At 47.9% G+C, this 27,195-nt stretch overlaps 1 protein-coding gene across 2 annotated transcripts in view; it reads left to right on the forward strand.

Moving 5' to 3' along the window:
* TUBGCP3 (tubulin gamma complex associated protein 3) overlaps positions 1–25,813 on the forward strand; it is a 71,235-nt gene extending 45,422 nt beyond the window's left edge. The window contains exons 15-22 of one of the 2 annotated variants that reach the window (XM_032402597.1): positions 452–587; positions 1,251–1,319; positions 4,909–5,044; positions 13,449–13,537; positions 13,663–13,794; positions 17,802–17,942; positions 21,938–22,054; positions 24,548–25,813. In XM_032402597.1, the coding sequence (XP_032258488.1) occupies positions 452–587; positions 1,251–1,319; positions 4,909–5,044; positions 13,449–13,537; positions 13,663–13,794; positions 17,802–17,942; positions 21,938–22,054; positions 24,548–24,706 (979 nt within the window). In that variant the 3' untranslated portion in view covers positions 24,707–25,813. Of the gene's footprint in view, positions 1–451; positions 588–1,250; positions 1,320–4,908; positions 5,045–13,448; positions 13,538–13,662; positions 13,795–17,801; positions 17,943–21,937; positions 22,055–22,682; positions 23,090–24,547 lie in introns of those variants that run through there. The other variant, XM_032402598.1, reaches the window with a different exon arrangement.
* The last annotated feature ends 1,382 nt before the right edge of the window (positions 25,814–27,195 follow it).

The following is a 27,195-nucleotide window of genomic DNA, read 5'->3' on the forward strand; positions in this document are numbered from 1 at the left end:
TGTGGCATATGTAAGTATTTTCAAGTTAAGTGGAATCAAAATTAATTTTTTTGAGATTTAAAGAACTGTTTTACTTGCCAAAATACTTGGTGAAATCCTATTGTCAGTTAATTTCATAGAACTTTTTTTTAAAAGATTTTATTTATTTATTAGAGAGGGAGTATGAGCAGGGGGAGGGGCAGATGGAGACGCAGACTCCCTGCTGATCAGAGAGCCCGATGCGGGGCTCAGTCCCAGGACCCTGGGATCATGACCTGAGCCAAAGGCAGACGCCTCACCAACTGAGCCACCCAGGCGTCCCTAATTTTGTGAAACTTTTATTCCCATATTGTAGTGGTTTCTTTTGTCTTTTTAGTTTTTATAATTTGAACCCTTTTTATGATTTTGAGTTTTACAAAGCTCATTAAGGATTCAAGTAACATTTTCTTTAATTTTTAAAAAATCTGTTAAGGCCAGAACTTGTCCGTCCAGCTACGACTTTGTACCAACACAACCTGACTGGGATCCTCGAAACCGCTGTCAGAGCCACCAACGCCCAGTTTGACAGCCCCGAGATCCTCAAGAGACTGGACGTGCGGCTACTGGAGGTATCGTGGCCCTGCTCCCGCGTGGCAGTGAGCTTGCTCGAGGGCACGTCGTCTAGCTGGTGGGAGGGGGGTTGTTGCCTGCATGGCCCGATCGTCGATGAGCGCGCTGGGCGGGACGCTGGGCACAGAACCCGAGTACTCGCCACAGCGCCTGGCAGCGCACTGTGGAGTAAATCTTACTCCTGTTACTGGTAATGTTGTAGGAGCCGCAGGGATGATATATAATAATAATGCTTATCAAAATAATAACGTTTGTTGAAAATTGATGTATTTCAGTTTGCTAGAAGATGGATTTTCTTTAGGGAATGAGCATCAGAAACACTGTACACTGTTTGCTTAGCTATGATGAAGGACCATTGGCAGGGTCCGTTGGGTTTTAAAATGTTGAGTTTTAAAGGATTTGGGACATAGAAGACTGAGTTTCTGTTGTAAAAATATAGTGACTAATTTTAAACGGATTTTTTGGTACTCATTCCAAGTCTGCAGAGCGCCTCCTCGGTGGCTGTGGTTCCAATGCCGAAGGTACGGGAGTTGACAAAAAGATGCAGTTCTCATGTAGCTGACACTCAGAACTACTGAGCCTTTCTCTGGGGACTGGACAGGTCCTTTGGCAGTAAGCGGGGAACTGGCCAGAAAGCCTGCAGTGCTTGTGTTTGTCCCCAGGTCTCTCCAGGTGACACCGGGTGGGACGTGTTCAGCCTGGACTACCACGTCGATGGGCCGATCGCAACGGTAAGGCCATGCTGGGTGATGGGACGCTGGCTGCAGCTCCTCACGTTGCTAGCCGTTGTGTTGTTTTAGGACTGGCCATCTTCTCCAGGAGCTTCTAGAGAAAGCCATCACTTGACATCTAGGATAGACCCACCGAATGAATACTGAAGCCAGAATCGTGTGTGTATTTTAGATGATCATTAATGAGTGCTGAAATGATCCATAATTTTAAGAATTCTTAAAAATACCCTTTGTTCCATCATAGGTTTCAGCAAGTACTTAATAAATGAATTGCTGATTGTGCTCTGTTGTTCTTAGACCATAGCAAGTAATTTGGGGTAGTTTGAAAGGAACCACAAAGTGTATTTCAGGAGAGTCACATTTTTGCTACTTCGATCAAATGTGATATTTAGCGTTCATTTAAGCTATCGGGGAATAGCTGTACTGTTGTATGGAGTGCGTTTGCTGCGCTTAACGAACGTGCTGCTTCTTCCCAGCTGTCCCCACTCGGGGGGGAGACTGACCATCGGCGTGTGTCTGCACTTAGCCTGCCCCTTCCCTCGGCGCTCACGCTTTTATTCAGACAGGAGTGAAGCCTCCTTCACCAGGAAGCTTCTTTGGACTTACTCCAGTCGTTCTATATCCGAAATATTGAAGGAGGACGTGCATTTCTTTTAATTACTGGGGAAAATACTCCGTTAAGGAGTGATATAATTCCTCCGGGATGAGTACCACCCCCGCCCGGGTGCTTTCATGGAGCCGCCCTCCCGCTGCGCCCCCTGCAGGGTAATGGCAGCTCCTGGTGCACCTGTTTTTACACGCACGTCCTCACTGTTTAAACCTGACCAGGTCAAAGCCACCGTAGTGTAAATGCATAACTGCTCTCAAATTTAGTTTTTTGTCATATCCAAATTAGTTTTTTCTCCTTTGATTTCTATCCTAAGTGGTTTTAAGTTCTTATTCCTTAAAATACTCTGTTCTCAGGCGCCTGGCTGGCTCAGTCGGTTAAGCGTCCAACTCTTGATTTCGGCTCAGGTCATGATCTCAGGGTCCTGAGTTCAAGCCCTGTGCTGGGCTCCATGCTAGGCATGGAGCTTACTTTAAAAAAAAAAAAAAATTCTGTACATGATTATTTAAATCAGGAACCTTCACATTATTTACTCTGTTACTATTGAGTACACTGATACTATTTTTTCGTAGTGTAAAATATACCATAGTAAAGGCAGTCGTATCTTGTTATTTTGAGGTGTAAGTGCCTTGAGTATTAGGTAAGTCGAGCACGGTCCGTACACGTAGTTACTGAGTTATCTCACGGCACTGCGGACCTTACTGGGCGTGCACGGTAATGCGTGGCACAGCTTGTGTGTGAACATTGGGTTACACAGTGTGTTTTTCAAATTTTAGATTTTTGAAAGCTCTAGTCAAAACAGTCAAGAACTTTATATCACAGATTTAAAGAACAGATTTAGGATTGATCCCTAGCTGTGGCTAGCAAGCGTTGACTTCCATGCCAGCCCCAGCAGGTGGAGGGCACCCCTGGGGGGGCCCCTCTGGGAGGGGGAGCAGGGCCTTGGAACGCATCAGCAGGACGTGCTGGGGACATTGTGCGGGACGCGATGTCTTGCACATCTGGCCTTTGCTGTTCAGTCCTAGGGTTAGCCTGTGTCCCGGCTTGTTATATTTTCAGCTACATGGAATATTTTATTGAAAGATCTACTTTGAGAGTCAAGTTTTGGAAGAAAATGGATTTTCTGCCTTTTCCCCGGTTTAATTTACTGTATTATCTCTATTCTCTTTATGTTCTCATTAATTGAGATTGTCATTTTTGTAGAGAATTTAATTATAATGAGAACATATATTAGTCACATAATTTTATCTTCTATAACATAGTATAATTTTAGTTTCTTACTAATTCTGTGAAGAAGGACATGGAGAGATTATCTCTAATCTTCTCACTTGGGTACTGGGTAGGATAAAATCCATGGGTTTCTGTCCTTGATCTCCAGGGTATTAGATGAGGTGTCAGAAGCTTATTTGATATTTTTCTGAACTTTATTCCACACAGGCAGTGAACTGAAAGACCAAATATGTGGCAAAACTAAACGTGAAGGGTGTTTTCCCCTGTATAAATGCAGTGGGGTAGGAGTGTTTACTCTGAAACAGTTACTGTTTTTAAAGAATTGGATTAAACTGGATGTTTGTAAATTTGGGTCACATTAAATGTGCTCTGGAAGCCTGGCACTGAAGGATCCCTTGAGGTAGCATTTGTGTAGCAGATTTCTTTAACTCACTTGTAAGTGGTTTCATCGTATCACCTTTATTTCTGTGATTGCATAAACAATAGTGTGGGCAGCACAGCGAAATAGATAATCCCCGAAACATTCATAGTTGACTCCAGAGCCCATTCAAAGCAGTTCCTAACCACTCCCATTTAGATGTGCCGTCGTGAATTAGTGATTGGCACCTGCCAAATACTGGCACAGGAAGGCCTGCAGGAGAAGAGACAGGTGGTCCTTCTAACACGTGAGCAGTGCTGAGAGTATACAGAAGAAGAAGACAGGGTACGGCAGGCTACTGCGAAGTGCTCAAATTGCAAGGGTCCAGTGATAAATGTCCTGTCTGCAGAAGGGGCCGGGGAGAGGCGTGTGGCCTTTGTCCTTGAGGGCCAGGCGGGGTCTGGGCCGGAGGAGAGTGTGGGCTAGCTAGGGCATAAGGGGTGCAAGGGGGTGATGTGAGGGAAGGCCCCAGGGTGAGGGGCCATGCTCGTGGAGGCCCAGAGCTGCTGGGCGGGCTGTTTCCAGTTGTTTGTGCTGCAAGGGGAGCGCTGGGCACACAGGAGACGCATCCCTTGCTCAGGGCATCTAGGAAAGGGCAAACGTGTGCCCACATCTGTTCTGCACACACACAGGAGTGTCAGAAACATGTTTGCATGGGACAGACGGACACTAGAAGATTCTCTGTGGTTCACCTGACATGCGTATTTAATGGCCCCCATAGGAGGGAGGTGGGCGTGGAAGGAAGGCCTCGTCCCACCCCTGCCCACAGGGCTCATCCTCCCGGGACGGGACACTGCTGGCCATTTGCAGTGAAATGGCTTCAAGAGCAAAACATACATATGTGAAAACAACCCGGAGACCTCTTTACAGGCTGGAGATCCTTCCAGGCCCGCTGTCCATGAGATTCACCGCCCTCACATCTCCCTTGAGGGGGGGGTGGTAGAAAAAACTGCTGCATAGCTGGAGCTGGAGTTGAGTCCACATGGTCGACTAAAGTTTAGGCTAGGTTTAAAAGTCCCAGTACACCGCCTGCTAGTGTGTAACCTTAGGCCTCTGTTTCTCAGTCTATGAAATTGGTATAAAAAATCCACCTTTTATTACTGTGAGTTTGCTTGACATGCTGCTTAACACATCATTAATCACTGTAGTTGAATATAATGATACTTTCCTAAAATGTATTAGTTCCTTAATACCACTTAGAATTTATTAGAGTTGATTGTGTGTTCCTAGGCTTTTTTTTTGCTTAAAAAAAAATGAGGAAAGGTCGAGACCTGTCCTGGTAAGGTCCTTCCATCACAGAGCACTACCAGCCTGTCTCGTGCTGTTCTTCTCAGGTGTTTACTCGAGAGTGCATGAGCCACTACCTGAGGGTATTTAACTTCCTCTGGAGGGCCAAGCGGATGGAGTACATCCTCACCGACATTCGGAAGGGGCACATGTGCAATGCGAAGCTCCTGAGGAATATGCCAGGTAAGCTCACCCCCGGCTGCTCACGGGCCTGCGTCGCAGCCTCACCTGTGCTTGCCAGCAGCCTAGCCCACAGGGACACGTGTTAGTCACCAACCTGAGAAGTGATGCATTTTTGTGCTTTTGGATTTGGTTTTTGTGAAAAGGCTCATTTGTAATATTGCTAATCTTGATTTCTGTGCAAATCCGGAAGAAAATTGAGTCAAGTTAGATTATTTTAGATCATGAGGTTTCTTTCAGAGTTATATTCGTTTGCACTCTAGTGTTCCCATATGGATTTTATTTTTTTAATTAATTTTTAAGGAAAGAAAGCTGTTTAATAAATCACTGGTTCATTTAAAATTCACTTAGTGTTTTGATTAAAGTCTGTTTGGGAATTGCTTTAATGTTTGTTTTGGTTTGTAAACCAGGACGTGGAAACATTTTGTAATATTATTTTACAATTACAAGCTGTAATAAAAATTCTCATGTCAGATAGCCAGGTTTATTTTAATGTTTTAAATATTGAATAATTTCAATTATGAATAATTTTGAAATCTTCATATTGAAATTCATTTGTTCAAGACCTTTGAGAAAGTATTTCAACAATGTGTCTTTCAAGAGAAACAGCACTGATAGATTCTTAATACTTTGATGAAAGTGATTATTGAAAAAGGAGCCATTGAGGGGCACCTGGGTGGCTCAGATGGTTAAGCATCTGCCTTCGGCTCGGGTCATGATGCCAGGGTCCTGGGATCGAGCCCCATGTTGGGCTCCCTGCTCGGTGGGGAGTCGGCTTCTCCCTTTCCCTCTGCCTCTCCCCTGCTTGTGGTCTCTCTCTCTCTCTCTAATGAATAAATAAAAAATCTTTTAAAAAAAAAAAAAAGGAGCCATTGTTTGAAGACAGGCAGGCGTGATCTTTCCACGTTTATTAGGTCAAGGCTGATCCTTAAGCAGCTCCCAGAGTTCCAGAATAATGACAACCCAGAGGCAGGGGTCGGTGTGTTGACAGACAGGATGGGCAGTTTGTATTGGGCATCCCGTGCTTTCTGTATTCACAGCTCTTCTTTTCCTGGGGATCAGGATGCCCTAATTCTCCTGGCCTCGCTTCCTCTGGACTCACTTTGTAGAAAATTAATAATAAGGACCCTCTGACATAGCTGAAAAGTGAGAGCAAACATTTTCTTTTAACTACCATGATGGACATGGACGGGAAATACTGCCTTTGAGTATCTCTAGTACATGTGGGCCGCCTGGTAGAGGGGCTGCTTTGTGAAGGAAGGCAGGAGGCATCCGTCCCTCAGAGGGCCTCACGGTCTGCTGGCTCTGCACCTGTCCCCCTTCCCCATGGTGTGTCTCAGGGTGACTCGTGCCGTCTGCTGGGTGCGCGCTGTCGAGCTGTCCTGATTGCTGGCCTTGTGCCCTTCCTGGGGGGCGTCCAGCGCCACGGCCTGAGTGGTGCTGCGTCCCCCTTCCTGCCCGATTCGGACCGGCTCCAGGTGGTGCAGATACTCCGTCACCGTGTGTCAGGGATGGTCTGGGGAGTCTGGGCTCGGTAGCAGGTCCAGCTGTTAGCTGGTTGTGACACATTTCTGATTGCAGTATCCCCTCACCAGGGTCTGCATGAACTTGCTCTTCTCTTGCACTGAGTAGGCAGCAAGCTCTGTTTTCCCCTCGAAGGTCACAGACATCTGGTCAGTCTTCTGTGTGTGGAAGAAGTAGGCTTTATCCTGTGTGACGTTAATCACGCAAACATAAGTAGGTGCCGTTACAGAGAGCTCTGTGTTAGCTTCTTCCACTGACCCTTTCCTTGTCGCTGAAACTTCTAAAATATTTATGATAGCAGAATATTGCCTCATGCATATATATTTGTACCATTCTGTCCTTTCTCTTTGGTTGCATATGTATTCTTTTTTCCCCATGAATATGACTAATGCCATAAGCTTTTTGGAAGTACATATCTATTTGCGTCTGAATATTTCTTTAGATGGGTTAGGGATGGAGCAGCTGGGCTGACAGGTATGGATTCTAGTTTTACTTTATGTTTGCAAATGCTGTTGCTGATGTTTCAGCTCTGGGTGCCGATGACTTTGGGAATGAGGAGCCGGTTCGAACGCAGCCCTCTGCCTGGAGGCGGGCTCTGTTGCTCTTGGTCAGCGAAAGTCGGGTGCTGCCTTCAAACAGATGGTCCATTTGTTTTAATTTTTAATGCTTTTTAAATGTTTAGTATAAACACTTTCTTTTGTCATTTGTGTTTCTCTTTTCTGAAGGAAACTTTTTTTGCTCATGTTTCTGTTGGGGTGTAATGTTTTTATTTTCAGTTATAAGGAATATTTAAAGTTGTTAGTGTTCAGGCAACTTAATGAGCAGAAATCAACTAGCTACTTCGTTAGCTCTTGTTAATACAGCAAATTTAGAAACATCCTGCCAACCATAAATCTGAGGCAAAAACACGAAGATTATATAAAGTGCTCCTGTAAATCACCTTCGGAGTTTTTCACTCATGTACGGTGTGGATAGCTGGCTTGGTCCATGCGTACAGTGTTGTTAATTATTACCCCAAATATCATTGCAATAATATCTATTGAAATAAATTTTTTTTGGAATAAATAGTTACACTTGAAAATTATTTGCTTAGTACAGGAGTTTTTGATAGTGGTCTACCAGGATGTTGATGCCTGTTTTTAAATATTTGTCTTTCAGCCAGACAAAAAAACAATTGTTCTTACAAAAATCGTTTTAAGATTTGGGTTCTAGTGGTATGGAGTTTTTTTGTTGTTGTTGTTGTTGTTGGATTCAATTAATGTAAAAAGTATTAGAATTAGTGGCAACTAAATCTGTATTTCATATAACAGCTAACAAAATGAAATAAATACAGTTAAATGAGCTTGTATTCTTTCTCAACCTTTGTGTACTGGAGGGGAGAGAGGGAATGGAGGCCCCTCTCCCCAGAAGAGTGGTATTAAAATCTCCTTTTTGGTCCTTATTAGGGAATAAAAGTGAGTGTGGTGGAGGTGGGAGAGGCGGTCAGGCCCTTGTAGGAGACCCACCGCCACAGGGCCGCTGCCGCAGTTTGCCCGTGTGACTGGCAGCTGTTTTTCTTTCTTATAATAATAATGTTTATCTTACGAAAGACAGTGTTCTAGACTGCAGAAACAATAACTTAAAAAATGAGTAGACGTTTTTCTCTTTAAAGTTATCTCTTTGTGTATATCACCTTTGTGTGTATGGATGAGTCGGCGCTGCTCGGTAGTTAGATCTTCACAAGGAGTTCCCAGTGCCGGACTGTTTAGCCGTGTGGTGAGCGGTCAGCGCAGACGCCGAGCGGCGCTGCCCGGGTGAGTCTGCAGTCCTCCAGCACCGCGCTGTGGCCACGAGCCCGCTGCCTTGTCTTCTGCCTCAGTTCCCTCATCTGGGGGCGGGGCGGCGACCACAGCCCTTACTTCCTGGGGTCATGGGGCGCCCTGGTCTGTGTAGTGCACTTACCCGTGCGGCCTGGGGCTGGGGGGGCACCTTTGCAGGCACCACTCCTAGCTGCTGGGCCATACATCGGGCAGCGGATGGCGTTTGCAGGAGGACCTTCGTGGTGGTTAGAGATTCCACAGACAGGAGGTTTGAAACAGTCTGATTCTCACAACTTTGAACCCTTGGCCTTGAGAAATAAATCAGATGGGTGATTTGATCAAGTCGCTTTTAAGTATAGTAGCCTCAGCTATAAATACAGGTTGAAGGAGGTGATTTGCAGTTGGGAAGAAACTGTTTTAGGGTTTTTTGTTTTTTTTTTAAGAAACTTCTTACAATTTCTAACAGTCCTGCATGCTGTTGAAGGTGCATCTCCAGATGAGCAGGTGCTTCCCGCTGGAGATGGCTGCGACGCGCAGTTGGGTCCTCGCAGGGCCTGCCGTCTGTTTCCGTCAGGCTGGACGTTCTCCCAGCGCCCTGGAGAGGGCAGCACAGAGTTACAGACGGGCCTCACGCTTGGCTCCTGAACAGGCTGACGGAGGAGCGGTCGTTCTTGATTTTGTGTGTGAAACTGTCTGCTGTGAAGGTAGCCCGGCAGGAGACGTTTTGTGTTTATGTATTTATTGGACCCCAGTGCAGGTGTTGCTTTGCTTCTGGGATTCTTTCTTTGTAGGTCAACCATAAAAACACAAGCACTTCCATGTTAAGTATGTTGTGATGTATTTTCATGGTGCTGGGTAAAGAGATTCAAGGGGTGTTTCGGGTGTAAGTTAGATTTTTTAGGAATTAAAGGACCAGATTATCCCTTATGAATTCAGTCTGCTTATGAATTGGGTTCCTAGTCATTTGTTCGAGCGTGACCAGGCAGTGAGAAGTTCTGAGTCCAGCGTCTAGCATGTGAATTCTCGTGTGGGGAAGAGTTGCAGCATTATAGGGATTTTAGACTTCCATCGTATGGGTCATCAGGTTCCTTTTCTTTTTTTTTTTAAAATTTTTTATTGTTATGTTAATCACCATACATTACATCATCAGTTTTTGATGTAGTGTTCCATGATTCATTGTTTGTGCATAACACCCAGTGCTCCATGCAGAACGTGCCCTCAATACCCATCACCAGGCTAACCCATCCTCCCACCCCCCTCCCCTCTAGAACCTTCAGTTTGTTTTTCAGAGTCCATAGTCTCTCATGGTTTGTCTCCCCAGTCAGGTTCCTTTTCAGTGGGCAGTGGTCACAGGTCCCTTTACTCAGAGGCTTCATTTCGGAAGGATGTCATTGAAGATGCTGTTCTTTATACTCATTTATATAAGAAAAGATGATTTTTCTAGAAGGAAAATAAAGTATTTGGGAGTACTTTAGGCTATTAAAGGGAAGAACACTTATTTTAACACTATTGCTAATTTGCCTTGGTCAGGGAAGGCTTTTGAAAAGGATGTGAATTTAAATCGTCAAGACATAGAGGAGTACACACCGTCCGCTTTAACCTTGAGGACTGAAACCACTCATCCAGTGAGGAGTTGTTGAGGGCCTACTTCGTGCTGCCTGTTCTTGGTATCCGGTGACAGGCATGACAAACAGGGTCCCGGTGGGGCCTATTAGGGCAGGACGGACATTTAAACAAGAACTTAGAATGCACGGCGATGAGTTGTTTGATGTGGACGAGACCAGGTGCTCTAGGAACATAGAAGGGAGACACCTGGCCGACGTGGGTGGCGTACTGGGCTCCACAGTGGTGCCCAAGGCTGCACCTGGACGTGGGTGTGTCTGTGAAGGGAAGAGTGTGGGGGTGGGGAGGATGGGCCAAGGGCCAGGCCTTCAGGGCCTCACAGGCTGGGTCTCGGGTCAGTCTGAATTCAGTGGCAGGGGGAGCCATGGCAGGGCTTGTACCAGGGAGTGGGGCATGCTCGGACTTGTTTGGTTCTGAAAGTCACTCTGGCATCACTGAAGAAAATGGGTCTCAGAGGCAAGACTGGAGGTCGGCAGAGGCGTCGGTTGTGATCCTGTGGGAGGGTGGCCGTGGTGGACATAGCATCCTGGGGTTGGGGAGAGTGCATGGACTTGAGGGAGCTCTGGGGGCCGGGGCTGGGTGATTGGGCTCTGTTTTGAGCTGGGGATGGGGGGGGGGGGGATTTCCCAGGCCCGGGGCGCTGGGGGAGGAGCACTTTGGGGGTAATGCTTCCGTTTCAGATACATTAATTTGAGATGTTTTTAAGAATATTATGGGACGCATCTGTTGGGTTGGTCGGAAGCCCAAGGCAGATCAGACCTAGAGATTAAAGGTGTAGACGCAGTTCGTGTAGATGATCCTGGACGCCATGGAATCGATGAGATTGCCTCAAAATGGGGTGAAAAGAGAAAAGGTCTTGCAGCAAAGAGCAGCAGAACAGGCCCTCCTAATGGAGACAAGGAGAAACAACCAGAAAGGTGGGCAGTGGACCCGGAGAGGGTGGTCTCTCTGAAGCCACGGGAGGAACGCTCCAGTATGGCAACGGTCAGGAAACCAGCTAAGGTAGAGACTGGGGACTGACCCCAGCCGCCCCTCGTCTTCGGCAACAGGCCAGGGCACATGTAACAGTCCGGGGGAGAGGACGAGAGCACGAGCAGAACGGGGGCCCAGAGCGGCCTGGAAGCTGCACAGCGGAGGAGAGCTTCCTGCCGAGGCCACGGCTCTTGGGGAGGGCGGAGGGGAGCTGGTGGATGGAGGACCCCAGGTAGTGGTGGCTGGAAGCCGCTGTCTTGGAGTCAGACAGAGAAAGGAGAGGGCTTCTGGGCAGCATGGAGGACCAGCTAAGGCCAAATGCCGGGAATTTTAGGTTGGTACCAACATGAGTCCAGGATGGTTTCTGTAGATGCTTCTGTTTTGTGTTCATTGAGCTGCATTTTCATCTCCATATCTGGGTGACATGAGAGATTCTGGTAGATTAATAATGGGCAGTGGAGAGATTGTGCTCTGAAATAAATCCAAGATAATAAAGTGGAGTTGGTGACTTAGTCACTGTGTTATCAAACTGTGTGAGTACCGGGCAGAAGTTCCTGGTTTATGAAGGAGCTCAAAGATGAAATGTGAAAAATGTTAGCAAACTCGTATAATGTACAAGTAAAAACACATTGTCCAGGTAGTGCTGGATTGTCTGTCAATGGGACCTCAGTGGAAACACCCGAGAAGACCGCTGGACAGAGAGACCAGAGCAGGAACAGCGCGCATTTTCGTGGGATTGAGCTTTTCCCCTTGTGTACAGAACACTGACTAGGAGCTAGATGCTGAGACGAGCCACACAGATTTCTGTGCTTGTGTGACACACGGGGCCCCGGAGACAGCACCGAGAGGAGCCTGCTTTACCATCCTCACGCGCGTCCGTCAGGATATGCCATGAGGTCTACAGTTTTGTCAGCGATGTTCGACTCTCTCTGGTAGAAAAATGGGAGGATGGAGAAGTGTCAACTGCGTAGATGCCTCACAAGGCGGAAAATAAACAGCTGATGGCATTCGCCGTGAGTCCAAGCAAAGCAGCACATCTTAGGAAGCAGTCCGCGTGCACTGGAGGGGAGACTCGGAGGCACGGGCTATTGCAGCGAGACCTGGTGTCCTCACGGGTGTGGTTTGTAAAGGGGCAGGATGGATGGCGCCCACCTGCGCGCGTGCTGGAGGCTTTAAATACACGCAGTCTCTCCAGGTAAGACCGCCTGGCCTTCGGGGGAAGAGTAGCACGGTCCCTGTCATTCCAGCTCTGGGCTGAAGCCCAAAATGGAGTTGTAAATGGCAGTCCTGACACCGTGATGTGGATGACTCCCACTTAGAACAGCATTTTATGACTCTCTTTTATGCCGAAAGTAATTTAGGTAAATAGGCTTTGGGTATCAGGTGAGACACGTCAGCCCCCTTCGGTAGTTTTAGTAGGAAAAGTACATTCTTCATTTTGGGCTTACAGATGACAAGGCAGCCCCTAACCTGTTCTTCCCGGGAGTATTTACGCCATCCAGGGATACCGGGTTCCTGACGGTGGGGAAGGCGCCAGGGGCTTTGGAGCGCGTGCTCATCCCCTGGGGTGGCCTGCTGCTCCGCGGGCCGGTGGTGCGTGCTGAGCCAGTCCAGCAAAGTCCCCACGGGGCACTTCATCCGTTTTTAAAGTCTATATCCCACTGTTCTGTCATGTGTTTCTGTTTCACTTCTTTATTACTCTTAGGAAGGGACAAGAATGATTTCTCAAAGAACTGCATGCAGCAACGATTATTTACCTAAGGAGCTAATTAAAGGCATTTGGGGTGGCAACAAAAATACGTCCGGTCTGACCCACATTGAAATGTGCTTGTAAGCATTTCTGTGGTGACCCCATCTGCTTGAGCCCTCCTCTACCGTGTTGTCCCCTCACACTCTGGTAGGGTCTTTGAATGAAAAATTAAAAGTATGAGCAGAGAATGCCTGCTCTGTGTGACTTCCAAGCCTTTTGGTGGTTTTATAATCTTGCAAAGAACAGGAGCAGAGTTGGGGCCCAGGCCCATCGCCCTCCTGGTTCCTGTTTCTCTTGGATGACAAGATCCCTTTCGGGCCCTCAAGGAAATGTCACTTTTGTCTCCAGATCGCTGGGAGTCGTGAAGTCTTGCCCAGCATCAGGCAGACGTGTTGTAAAGAAGCCGCAGAACTGAGCGAATATTCATACTTGTACGATGAAATGTGTCTATTTAAGTTTCAGATGCAGTTGTTTTATTTAATGCCGTTCCTTATCAGGTCCTTACATTATATAAAGTAAAATAATGCTACGTGATGAGACAGCTAAACCCTTGTGTAGCTCGAATGGCGTGGAACTTGATAATGGAAGGACTGTTTCCTATTTTAAGGGGTTGACAGTGAAAGCTGGTGGTGGTTTTTGAGAGAGAGGTTGCAGACGTCCGGCAGGGGGGCGTGTGGCCATGTACGTGTGTCCCCGTGTCCCCGCAGCGTCTCACACCAGCTCCTCGGCTCTCTTGCAGAGTTCTCTGGGGTGCTGCACCACTGTCACATTCTGGCCTCGGAGATGGTCCATTTCATTCACCAGATGCAGTATTACATCACGTTTGAGGTACATTCAGAGCATCCTTTGACGTTAGTTTAAATAAGTCCTGTCTGAGGCTTTTGTGTGGGGTATTTTGTCAAAGATGCAGGAAGACACGCCTTGTACCTGAGTGTCGCGTTGTTGTTTCCTAGGTGCTTGAATGTTCTTGGGATGAACTTTGGAACAAGGTGCAGCAGGCCCAAGACTTGGACCACATCATTGCGGCACACGAGGTCTTCCTGGACACCATCATCTCCCGCTGTCTGCTGGACACCGACTCCAGAGTAAGACCCCTGTGCCATTAGACACAGGAACAATGATAGTCTTCTCTCTTGGGCTCCTGCCACGTGGGGCGTCTTAGAAATCGCCTGATGCCCACGTTACTAGTAACTAGGACCGTTTTACTAATAATTTGAAGTGCTGGGTGGACCATTTCTGAGTGGAATTAGAACAAGAACATGCTCTGAAATGGTTATGAAGGTGGTAAAGTATGTATTCGCACCCATCCGCTTCCTCGGTGTAATAGTGGTGTTGTCTCGTGGGGCTCAGAAGACAGAGGTGAACCACCGCGCTGGTTTCGTGTTGTGCCCTGAGTAAACCAGGCAAGTGGTGCGAGGACACAGCAAATGGCCACCCGTCTGTGAGTTCAGGAGGACGGCGTGAGGACGTGCAGAGTGCTCCAGGCTGTCCCTTTGTGCTATTATCTAGGGACAATGGTCTTTTATGTGTTTGCCTTGGTTAAGTGAGTGTCTGGCTGCATGTGTTAGAAAATAAGCGGTTTGGGGCGCCTGGGTGGCTCAGTCGTTAAGCGTCTGCCTTCGGCTCAGGTCATGATCCCAGGGTCCTGGGATCGAGCCCCACACTGGGCTCCCTGCCCGGTGGGAAGCCTGCTTCTCCCTCTCTCACTCCCCCTGCTTGTGTTCCCTCTCTCGCTGTCTGTCTCTCTCTGTCAAGTAAATAAATAAAATCTTAAAAAAAAAAAAATAGGTGGTTTGTCTAGAAAAACTGTAAGCGTTCCGCAGCCCCAGCTTGTCGGTAGTGTTGCTCCCATGTAGACACCTGTTCTGAACGTTGCTGTTCTGTGTGGCCAAGCCTCGTGGAGTTCTGGTTTTATTCACACATCTGGAGAAGCAAGGAACACGTTGTTTTCAATTGAAACAAAGATATTGTGATGTAAGAGTCTTTAAAATTTCATGTGCATTTTTGACATTAAATGTGACTTCAAGTAAGTTTCTCGCTCACAAAGGGCTGCTTCTGCTTCTACCTGCACCCTCCTCAAGGGAAATGCGCTGCTTCACGGAGGGCGTTCGTTTAGCATATCTGGGTTTCCCAGTCGTGGCTGGGAAACACCTGTCTTGGTATGCCAAATTTTATTACTAAAACTGTCGCTCATATGTGCAAAAAATTGCTCAAAGATGCTTCTATATAGAAAGCTTTTATAAATATATGGAAACAATGGCAGAAAAGTAATTTTTAAAACACTTTGGATATAATTAATAATTTAAGAAATGCGCACCTGCGGCCTTTTGGCCTTGGCCATGGTGAGTGAGCTTCGTGCGCGTCGGCTGAGCCCATAGCTGCGGTCTCTGTGAGCCGTCCGTCTGTCGGCACACGGGTGCCCCGGGAGCAGTAGACGAGCCTCCTGCGCTGTCGGAGACGCTCACGTAGTAACAAGTGGGACGCTGTTCCCTGGGGCTCTGCGGGCACCGCGCTGTCTCGTGTAGGTCTGCGAGAGGTGAATGGTGTAATTCACGGAAACCGTTTATCACGGTGCCTGACGCGTAAATGTTCGCTAGCTCCGTTTTTAAATGGTTCAGAGCCACAGTGTGCGTCTTACAGAGATTGAGCGTGGTTGGAGTCTGCTTTGCAGGAGACGGGAACTTGTTAGGATTAGGCCCACAGCGACGTCGGTCTCCATGTGGGGTGTAAGGAGCCGTCAGGGGCTGGCAGCGTTGGGGTTCAGCCACGTCCGCGAGTGACAGTTCTGTACAAAACAGTCACACCTTTGCCTCTAGAAGGTTTCCACTGATAGGAACAGAATCCAAGGAGAAACATTTTTGCCTGTAGGACCGTTTTCTCCTGGTCGTAGATTGCTTACGTGCGGGTTGCCTGAGTCACTCCTTTGGTGGAGTCACAGTGGAGCTAAAGGCTTGGTAATCGTTTTTGAAGTAGCCCCTTTGTTGATGGTTTTACTTTTGTTTTATTTTTTTTGTTAAAGAATTTTTTATTTTTTATTAGGGAACATAAGCAGGGGGAGCGGCAGGCAGAGGGGGAAGCAGACTCCCCGCTGAGCAGGGAGCCCGATGTGGGGCTTGATCCCAGGACCCCGGGATCACGACCCGAGCCGAAGGCAGACACCCAACCGTCTGAGCCACCCAGGCGCCCTGGTTTTACTTTTAATTTGGTGGTTTAAAAGAATCCCTAGAGGTTTTACTTTTTAAGGAACCCAGTATATAGAACAGATTCGGACCGTCTGTTCTTGACAGAAGTGAAGTGCGTTTCGGTATCTCCCTTAGTAAGGAGACAAGGCTGTTGGCTGGGCACATAGTTTTGAAGGGGGCTTGTGGCCGGGCGGCGGCAGCGCACACACGTGTGTGGTCCTCGTCTGGGCGCTGCTGCTGCCCTGCTGCACACCGGGGCCGCCCCGGACGCACGTTCCCGCTTCTCCTGCCCGAGCCGACTGCTGCCGCGGCCCTTCCCGCCTTAGCTTGAAGCCAAAGCAGTCACCTCGTAGATGAATTAACTGCTCCAGAAATAGCAGTTCTCATTTGATTACAATAAAGAAACAGATTGGAAGAAATGAATCTTTTTTAAAAACAAATTAGACTATCTCCATCTTTTGTTTTGCTTTTTTCTTATCAAGTAAGACCCTCCGAAAGAACAAGCAGCCTTGCAGTGAGCCTGGTGTTTGCCGTGAGTCCTGGGCCGCCTGACCCAGCTGCAGCGGCCGCGAGTTAGTGAGATTGGTGCCTGTGTGTTGCCGACCCTTCGAAGGGACATGTTCGGGCAGGGTGGAGCGCGCCCTCCACGCAGGGGTGTGGGGATGGCGTTGCGTGTGTCCTCACTAGTCCTGGCGTCTTCCACCCTCAGTGAGCCAGGGTGCCCGTTCTCGCCAGCTCGGCTTCCTTGCCGCCTCCTGTCCGTGAGCTTGGAGCCCCGCCCGTTTCTTTCTCTCTCTCATGCTTCTCAGTAAAGTCCTGTCATCTTTCTCCCATAACCTCTTACCAGTCTTTTCTAGGTTATTACTACCATAAATGTGGTGGTTGGCTGGTTTGGAGGAATGCTATTCATTTCATTACTTTGATTTTTTATCCATTTTTTTTTTTTTTTTCGTCCCAAGGGTTTCTAGATCTGCTTAGATCCTGTTTTTACAAGGAAAATCGGTTTTGTTTCTTTCTTTCCAGAGGGTCTGTTTTCTGCTTTGCCTTGCCTTGGGGTGTTAGCTGGGTCCACCAGGAGCATGGGTAGGACTCCTTATCTCATCCCCGACGTTAAAGGGATGTTTTATTCTTTCACCATTCACTTTGATGTTTGCCAAGAGATCTCATAGAATCTTTTATCAAATTAAGGAGGGTCCTTGTGGTCCTAGTTTGTTTAGATGCCTCATAGAAGTCATGAGTGGCTGTTAAGTTTTAAGACATGACTTTTTTTCCTGTCATTTCGAAATTATCTTTTCTCCTCAAATTGTTAATGGGTTTTTTTTTAAATCGAAGCTGGCAGAGGATAGAGTTGACCCTGCTCTTCAGTCGTGTGCCCTCAGCCGTCCACGGAAGACCGTGCGTGTTGGCTGTGTCCTATCCCCACCCCCGCCGGCGGCACAGTTGTCTTTGTGTTTGCTGTGCCCCCTTGTGTGTATATCTGGCATTTTGCATGGATGTGTTTTTGATTTACATAAAAGATTTTTGCTACAGATCCCTTTCTCTTGCCCTCTCTCCACACTGCAGCACTAGGGAAGGGCAGTGTGTTTGCAGGGTTAAACCATCCTTGCATTCCTGCTTAATGCTGTTTTTTTAAACACTGTGCTGAATTTGTTTTTTTATTATATTAAGAATCTTCTTTCTCATATCCTCCATGTCTGGTCTTGGTGTGTGTGGCACCAAAAAGTGAATCAAATGGACCTGCTTTCCCGGTCCTTTCTGATGCTTGCTGACGGCTCCGTGATGTGGGGCCGCACTGCGGCTCGTGAGGCCGCTGTGAGGGGAGTTCAGTACACAGCAGTGGAGGCAAAGAGCACTTTGAGAATATGAACTGATACCTTGTTTTATGGTCTTTTTTTGTCTCCTGTCCTCAGGCACTTTTAAATCAACTCAGAGCCGTGTTTGATCAAATCATTGAGCTTCAGAACACTCAAGACGCGATATACAGAGCCGCCCTGGAAGAGCTACAGAGACGGCTACAGTTCGAAGAGAAGAAGAAACAGCATGAAGTTGAGGTATGGCTTTTCTGCCAGTGGGCTTATCAGTTCTAATAATGAGCTTATTGCCACCATCGTCACAAATACAAGTAATTTTCCTGCTGAAATGTTCTTGGAGACGGTGCTCACACCTGCATTTGGAATCCTAAGGAGGCGCTGACCTTTCCTCTTGGAGTGGTCACCCTTGCTGTCATTCTGTTGTGAGCATAAGGACAGCGTGCACTGGAATCCCGTGAGTAAGCCCGTGGGCGCTGGTGGCTCTGCAGACTGGTCCCAGCTCTGCATCACCTGGTCACCTCCAGCTGGTGGACACACATGGACACGGGGGAACCAGAGCTCTGAGCTTGGGGCTACTCTCAGTGACCTTCCTAAACCCATGACCTTGGGTAGTGAAGATGTATTGAACAAGTTTGGCAGTTTATGGGATTTCTTGTATTTGACATCATGTCTGTAATTTTTAGTTTTCCAAGGTGTTTATTCTTGGGATGCTGACAAATTATTTAAAGGATTTATTTATTTATTTATTTATTTGGTGGGGGGGCGGGTATGAATCCCAAGCAGACTCCCTGCCAAGCGCGGAGCCCGACGTGGGGCTTGATCCCACCATCCTAAGATCATGACTTGAGCTGAAATCAAGAGTCAGACGCTTAACCCACTGCGCCACCCAGCAAATTTTTTAGATAACACAGTTTGATTAGTTTTATTTTTACATGTTACCTTAAAACTTGTGTTAGGATCCTGTTCCGTTTGGAAAACTCACAACTGCTTAGAGCACATGCTGTCTCCTCAGGGTTTTTTGGAAACAGGAGGAGGGCTTGCTCCATTTGTATCGCTGAGAGTGTGTGTGTGTGTGTGTGTGTGTGTGTGCGGCACGCCCAGGTGCCAGGCCGGCCGAAGACTCCCCCTGACCGTGCTCACTGGCGTTGTGGGTGGTTTGACTTCTCTAAGGTGTCCCCTCGCTGTACAGTGGGAGCGGTACTAAGTAAGACCCCATAGAGGGGCTCGCTGACGTGTGTAGGGCTTAGCTGTTATTTGGCATTTGGCAAGCGTACAGTAAAAGCTAGTCACTGCTGTGAGTTTTAAAGCTGCCCACAGCCCGAGAATCCGCCCTTCTGGAGAATCACTAAACTACATAAAATCTACAAGAATCAGCCCTCCGGATTTTCACACTCTTCTAATAGCAGGGCGGCCAGTTGTGGGACTCACTGGCTCTCTCCGACTGTAAACTGTCAGCGCTGGAGTGAGACAGGTCTACTTAATGAGTCCTGATCATTCAGTGTGTTTCATTCCGATGCGCTCAGGGATCCCTTTGGGCAGCTGAAAGCTGGAACTGTATCTGAGAAATTACTTAAATTCTGTGGGCAAAATAATTGGAAAGCAATCACTGAGACCTGGGGTCCATTGCAGTTTTAAAGAGACCATTCGAGAGGACTCATCCCCGAGCTCCAGAGCCCTGCGTGCGCTGTGATGAGCCGGCGCCTTCTTCAGCCCCTGAGTGGACCCAGTCTTCCTGACAGACGCGCTCCGTCCCCCCATGGTTCTCTGCCTCCTTTCTTCTTTCCCTTAGGTTTATAATGATATTTCCAATTCAAGTTTAGGATTAAAGGGACTTTGTTTTCTTTATCTTCTACATTGGAAATCCTGGTGTCTAGTATTAGCAGACTGTTCCTTGCTCTCTGACAGCCCCTCCCCCCCCAGCGCACACAGATGTGCACACCGCGGTCTCCACACGTGTGCCCCAGCAGGGCAGCGACCGTAGTTACCGAGCGGGATGCACACTAGTTGTGCACATCAGAATCCGGGTTGTAATGCACTTGGCATAATCACTCCCTTGAGGTGACGCCCCCAGCTCAGTATGCAAATTAATTGGTTTTGTGTTTTGCTTTTAACTTATAAAACAAAATTGAATTTACTCTTGTAAAATAGTTACCTGGTTCTAAAGTGAAATCTGTGGAACAAAGCATTTAGACAAGCCTGGCCTTTGTTGCCTCCTGCTCTGTGCTGGTCTGCGTCACGAAGCCCGAAGACCGTGTCACTGAGTTGGGATGTATCAGGGGGTAGGACATTACAAACAAGCTTTGGTTCATCCCACAAGTACAAAGTTCGTGTATCGTTCTGATGAAAATGTTGTAATTCACCACATTTACAAACTAAAGGAGAAAATTACATGATCATCTCAATAGATGGATAAGATCATTTGATACTAAGGAATATCTGATAGAAGGTTTGCTTGAAAGGCCTGAGTCAAAACTGCATGCTTAACGGTGCAGTCCTGGGACTGAGACCCAGGGCAGTGAGCACTTCATTCAGTGTGGCGGTGGTGGTCCACCCACCTTAGAAACCAAGACAAACAAATACAAGTGCAAACACGCAAGCGAGCTGTCTTTTTCTGGGGGGGGGGGGGAGGGGGGGGGGCACAAGTCATGGTTGTGGACGTAGAAAATCCAAAATAATCTTAGGTAAGTTAACTAGAATTAATAAGTGAATTTATCAAAGTAGTAGGAAATAAGGTCCATATGCAGAAATCACTTCTATTTCTATCAGCCACAAACAATTTGAAATTTTAAAATGCCTTTAAAAGAGCATTAAATGTAATAAAATCTGTGTAAGGCCCTTGTACAGAAAACTATGAAACAGGGCTTGGCAACCGACGGCCTGCAGGCCTGGCCTCCCCTGTGTCTCTGTGGATGGGGCTCCGTTGGAGCAGCCGTGCCAGTGATTTCCATATTGTCTGTGCTGCTCGTGTGCTCTGTGGGAGAGCAGGGTGACGGCGTAGATCAGGTGGCTCACAGACCCCGGAGGACGAGCTCTCTGGCCCCTAACCACTGCAGCACAGAGATCGCAGAGGGCCCCTCGAAAAGTGGAGGCGTAGACTATATTCATGGATTGGGGAACTGATAGATTCAGTGCAATCCCAGTTTTAATCCCCAGCAGTTTTGGGGTTTTTTGTGGGTTTAATTTGGGGGGGGATAGAAAATGATAAACTAATTCTAAAATTTATGTGGAAATACACAGGGCGTAGCTTGCAGTGAAAAGAATTTTGAACAAGAATAAATTAGACAATATACATTTTTAGTTGAGTATACATATACCCTCAAGATCTATAAAATTACAGCAGTGAAAAGAATGGTGTTGGCTCAAACAAGGGCAGTCGGGGAGCAGAGTAACGTCCAGAAACAGCCCTTCACTTTCTGGGATCATTTGTTCTCGACTGAGAACAGTGGGGAGTGGAGCGTCGATAAATGGTGTTAGGCGGCTGTATCTCGACCCTGCCTCGAACACACGCAGCCACCACGGGGTGGGCTGTGAATCTGAACGTGAAAGGTAAAATGCTAAAGCTTCCAGAAGGTGACAGAACAGCTGTAAAAGAAATACAGGTTTTAGGATTGTGTCACAACGAGACAACTCTGTTGATAAAAAGGCAAGAACCCAATGCGAATTCCCGTGTAGGCTGGCTGAAAAGGCGTGTAGTCAGACTCACCACTCCTTAAAAACCATCTTTTAAAAACAAAGTTGATATATCTCCGGTACAAAAAGATCCACCGTGTGTGGGAGAAATAATAGCAAGAAGCATTCCCACCAAAGTCAAGGGTCAGTGGGCTCCAGTACTTTGAACCATCTGGTTCGGCTTTTACGTAGAAGGTCTGTGTTAGAAATGTGTCCGCAATGATGGGAAGATACAGGCGTTGTTTTTAGTAACGGAAGCCTGGTTAGCTCGTGACAAACGATCGGCAGTGTTACACGCTATGCAGCGTAGTGCCGTAGTCGTTAAAAACGAGGAGGGGGTTCTCTGTGTGCTCATGTGTGCTGACGGAGGGCATTTCTGAGGTATCTTACTAATTGGAGAAAGTAAGCGAGAGCAGCGTTCCGCATCAGCAGAGTATCGTCAGAGTGTTTAGCAGCACGAAGGGCATGAAAAGCATACCTCTCCCCGCCCTCCCCTCCAGCCCAGTCCCATCCTGGCAGCTTCTTGTGCCCAGATTTAATTTGATCTGGTCCTTCCGATTCTTCAGGGCCGGTGGGGAGTGACAGCGGCAGAGGAGGAGGACGAGAACAAGAGGATTCAAGAATTTCGAGAATCTATACCGAAAATGTGCTCGCAGCTGCGGATTTTGACACACTTCTACCAGGTGTGTGTTGGGGTGACACCGCGGTGACCGCACCACGCTGCTGGTTTTCTGCAGTTGACTGTTCCTGTCAGTGTGATTTAAAAAGGAGTCCTTTCAGCCCGCCCACCACCCACAGTGGGGCTCTGTGACTTTCCCCTGGACCCTGGGCTGACGGGGGCTGCTCTCCTGGGATGGTTGTGGTGGTGTCAGCCGGGGGTGGGAGCCCTGCGGGGGCCGGGCGGAGCTGTGCAGCCTCAGTCCTGCGGGGGCCCGAGGTGAGGCAGGAGGGTGCGAAGGTGTGCGGGGAGCTGCTGTGGGGGACGCGGAGCACGCGAGGCGGCAGGTGCTTAACTTGGGGCCCACAGACCTGGGAGGCTGTGAGAAGAGCAGATACACAGAGTCCGTGTGCTCTGATTTTTATTTCTGTGTTGTGGGTTTGGTTTCTGATTTCGTCTGTTTCTCAGTGTGATTTTAGTGATGGAAATATAGGTGAAAGAATTTTATGAAGAATTTTTACATTCAGTTGCTGGTTAACTGATTAGAAAGACAAATAAGCATTGACGTTGAAACCTTGAAAAATTACGTTTCTGTGTGCTTTTGTCTCCGTGTGGTTCAAAATTTAAAATGAAACTACCTCCCTGTTCCATAGGTATCTGGTTTCCTTCCCGGGGTCCTCATACTTTCGACGGCTGTCTTCAGCATAACGTGGACGTGGGAGGACTTTGTCCCTTTCGCAGGTGGTCTTCCTCTGACATGAGCTACCCAGCACGTTTGTTAAAAATGCTTCCTAAATGGTGGCAAAGATGGAATTATGTTCAGTGCAAAGATATCCTCACCGGACAGGTGTTTTGATAATGAGATAGCTGCTAGACCCCGTGTTGTAAACCCTGTATGGGTACATTTCTTAAAAATGAATAGTAACGGTTAGTTTCATTCTCTTGGTGAAGTTAGTAGTGTACCGGCAGCGGAGTAAAAAAGTGTGTGCTCGTGCTCACTTCTGAACGAGACAGGGATGGTTACACATTTTCCTGAGAGCCTTAATACATTTGTTTTAAAGATTTTATTTATTTATTTGAGAGAGAGAGAGAGAGACAGGGAGAGATCATGAGCAGGGGGAGAGGCAGAGGGAGAAGCAGGCTTCCCGCAGAGCAGGGAGCCGGACGTGGGACTCGATCCCAGGACCCCGGGATGATGACCTGAGCCGGAGGCGGACGCTCAACCGACTGAGCCACCCAGGCGCCCTGAGACTTAGTACATTTTTGAAAAGTAATCTTAATCTGTGTAATCCCAGTTTTTCTCAGGTTACAGTCTTAATCTTCTTTCTAAATCATGGCCACTGGGATTTCTTTTTCTTAACAGAAAAAGTCCTTTTCTGTTCTTTTTGAATTATCGGTGCCCGGAGCAGCGGGGGGTTGGCGGCTGCCGTCCCGTACTGCTCACGAGCGGTCTCGCCCGGAGCCGCAGCCTGAGGACAGAAGTGTTGCCCCCAGTTCTGTGTAGTGAGCGCGCACATCGCCACCTGACAAGAAACCACTGCCTGTGCGCTTCGCAGTAGAATTCCTTAGCGACTGTCTCGTAAGCCCTTGGGCTCCCAGGACAGAGGGGTGTCCACAGCACCCCAGTGTGTGCTCGGTCACCTGTCAGTTCCCTTGGGTAACATACCTGAGTCTCCGGGAGCTCGGAGAGGGACCGAGATGCTTTTAGGCTTTGGAAGGACTGATGGGATGTAGTGTTCCCGTGGCGACTTCTCTGCAGATGGGACCTTTTCCAGGTCTGCAGGTGTGGAGACGAACATCACCTACTTTGGGCAGCCACACACCTGCTGGCTGTGACTCAGGAACCCGGCAGGAATGGGGTGTGTGCTCAGAAGTGACTCAGCCCTGCAGAGAAGCAGCCAGTGTTTGTCGTATGAAAGTTGGAATAGACTGCTGTCATGTCCCCTCGTCTCCACAAAGCCCCCTGAGAAGGAGGTGACGTGGCCGCACTCTGCCTGGTCTTCAGCAAGGCGACTCAGCCCACATCCGCAAGGACCCGGGGGCCCTGCGGTCATGGTTTAGAGGCGTGTGGTTTCTCACGTGCTCCTTGGTGTTCCTGGGACGGCTCAGTGGTTCAGTACTCCTAACTCAAGTGAGAGACGGAACGTGTAACACTGGGTTTTATATTTAAAAGAAAAAGAATTGGCTTTTTTTTTTTTTTTTTTTAACATTAGAAGCTTCGCTGTTTTGCTTATTCTTATAGAACTTAGGGCAAAAAGGAAGTTCTTTTAAGTAAACTGTATTGATTGTGCATTCGTGTTTGTGGACACGGGTAGCTCTTCCTAACGCGGCTGCCCCTGGCTCGCCGACCTCGGGTCCTGGAGCAGCCGTCCTCCCTTTGGGACGCGCCGTGGTGGCCATTCATGGAGCCCGTTGATCCTGAAGGAGAAACCGCCCAGATGAGCCGCAGTGGCGAGGCCGTGGTGCGTTTTGTGGAAGGCTCCCTTCTGAAGCGGATGTTCCTTTTTCTTGTTTTTAGGGCATCGTGCAGCAGTTTTTGGTGCTGCTGACGACCAGCTCTGATGACAGTCTTCGGTTTCTTAGCTTCCGCTTGGACTTTAACGAGCATTATGAAGCCAGAGAGCCAAGGCTCCGCGTGTCTCTGGGCTCTCGAGGGCGGCGCGGCTCCCACACGTGAACCTTCCCCGTCCTCACGGGGAGCTGCGCACGCTGGGAACTGCATCACGAGACGAACATTCACATTTAAGTCCTCAAGGCCACTGGCATGCTGCGGACGTCCACCGTTCCTGCCCACAAGTCCTTCAGTGTTTTCGATGGCATGGCGTCTGGTAGAATCAAAGTCATGTTTTTATACATTGGAGGTGAATATATTTGTAATATCACTAAGTTAAACAGGCTGGTTTGCACTATTCAAATTTATTTTTTAAAGTCTTCATATTTAAGAGATACCACACTTTGTTGAGGCTTCTTAAGCTCTCCATGATATAATTTATATTTGTCACTTTTTAAGAACTCACAGTTGCTTTTAGAGAAAATTAGAGCGAATGGATGTTCATTAGTTAAGATGGTAATGTCATTGCTATTTTTTTAACATCCTCCTTAGAGGCAGTTTTTGTTAGATAATCAAATTAAATTGAAACAGAATGTCCCTACTAAGAAAATATAATATAGAGCATTTTATTTTGGTTTGTAGTGTGTAAAATATTAACCTCTGTAAGAATGTTTATCCTTCTTTCAAAGTTTATCTTCTTTCAAAGTTTACATTTTTATATTTAATTTACTCTTTCAGATAACTTCTAAACTAGTGTAGAACGAGTTTAATGGGGGGGGACACATGAACAGAACACCCACAAGCCTCGATTTCTCCATCTGTCAGCTGAAGTGATATGTAAATACGATGACTAGAAAGTTAATGAACTATTTTATTTTCAAATTCTGATAAGCATTGGAAAGAAACTGACTTGAATAATGAAGATTTCCTTTCTCCTTGCCTATTTTTTCATTGTAAATATTTATATACTACTGACCAGATGTGGGGGGAACTGTTTTTTGTAAAAATGTCATATCAAGTCACATAAATCTGCCTTTATGATGTTGCATAAGTGAAACTTAGAGAATTAAAAGCAGTTATCTTTCAGACGTATCGGTTCTTCCTTGAATGAATACTCTGTGAAGAGACCGAGTTCACCCGCCAGGGTCACGGGCCGGGCTGGCAGTCTGACGTGAGGCGCGTCGGGGCATGGACTGTGCCGTCCGTGAAACCTGGGAAATGGACCGTGTGTGGCCTTAGGGCGGAGCCGAGGGTGGGGGCGGGGTACCCTTCATTCAGCTGTCTGCTGTTCCCGTCCGAGTCCCTGTCCCACCAGAGGTGCGATTAGAAGTCCTGGCTCTGCAGAGATGGATTTGTGGTGAAGGCCAGAACTTTTTAGGATACCAGTTTAGTTTTAGTTTAAAAATTTGTAAAATTGGAAATTGGATGCACGTTTCTCTACTGGGACGTTTCCCAGAAGTGACAGTGTGTTGCGTACAGGTCCCCCCGCCCAATCCCCGAGTGGGCACACCTGGGCAGACTTTTGCCAGCCCAGACCAAGTAGAGCAAAGCGGCAATCACCATCAACTCCTGCGGGGGCTTGTTTGCGCACTCCCAGACCCCGAAGTGACCTGTCTTGGGCTTTTTTTAGGACACAGCTTGCCGGCAGGCCCAGCTCAGCCCTGGAGGCTGGGCTCTGAGGGGCGAGCACAGCCCCGGAGGGCGCTGAGCTCGGCCACCCGCTGCAGACTCTACACTGAGCTCCTCAGAAAGCGCAAATCCGCTCCGAACAGCTGCTGATGGAGCTCTTCTGTAAAGCAGAGTGGCGTAATGTGGGCTTCGGAAAAGCAGGGGTTGCCTCTATCTCCCAGAGAAATTTCCCAAAGATTTTTGACCTTGGAGCCTGTTTTTATTATCTTTAAAGCATTTCTCCTTTAGTCCTCAGTAGAGACCACTCTGGAAAATGCTAATCCAGATTTGGGGGCTAAAACTCCATTTGAGCTTAAGAGCCATCACATAATTAGGCACGGTTTGTGGGTTATGGAGCTCTCTCTGAGAGGGGCCTCCCAGTGGGGCCAGGAGGTCCTGGCGGATCTCAGGACGGAGTTGTGGGTCTGGCAGACGGAGATGGGGCCACAGAAGGGCCCGGGCAGCCCAGAGGGTGGTGTGTCCATCCAAGAGGCCTTGCAAGAGCTCGTTTCAGACCCCACTGGAGACGCCACGTAAACGGACAGGCCTGTCACAGCAGGGTCCCACTTGGTGGTTGAGGTGGGAGGGCCAGTTGCAGGGGCGAATCATCTCTGGAGACAGATGTTCTGGTGTGGCCCTGGGTAATGATAATCGTGCTAACCTTTCAGGTTGCCGTGAAGATCAGAGATCACTGTATGCACCTGGTCAGGCTCTTAGCAGGTTCTTTATAAACAGAGCTGTCATGTTTCTGGTGGACTGGGCAGCTCCCGCAAGCCCAGCTCACCTTTCATGCCATTGAGGATGCCTCTTACTGCCCAGGAAGGTCCGGGACCATGGCTGCAGGCACAGATCACCCCTGGTCAGGACTTACCTCCCTCGAGTCCTGTCGGGTTGGCAGGCTTGACTGAAGAGGGGAAGGGGGTCACCTGTCCCTCCTGCGTCGTATG

The sequence above is a fragment of the Phoca vitulina genome, unplaced genomic scaffold (genome assembly GCF_004348235.1).
Source record: "Phoca vitulina isolate PV1807 unplaced genomic scaffold, GSC_HSeal_1.0 scaffold5, whole genome shotgun sequence".
Classification (NCBI taxonomy): Eukaryota; Metazoa; Chordata; class Mammalia; order Carnivora; family Phocidae; genus Phoca; species Phoca vitulina.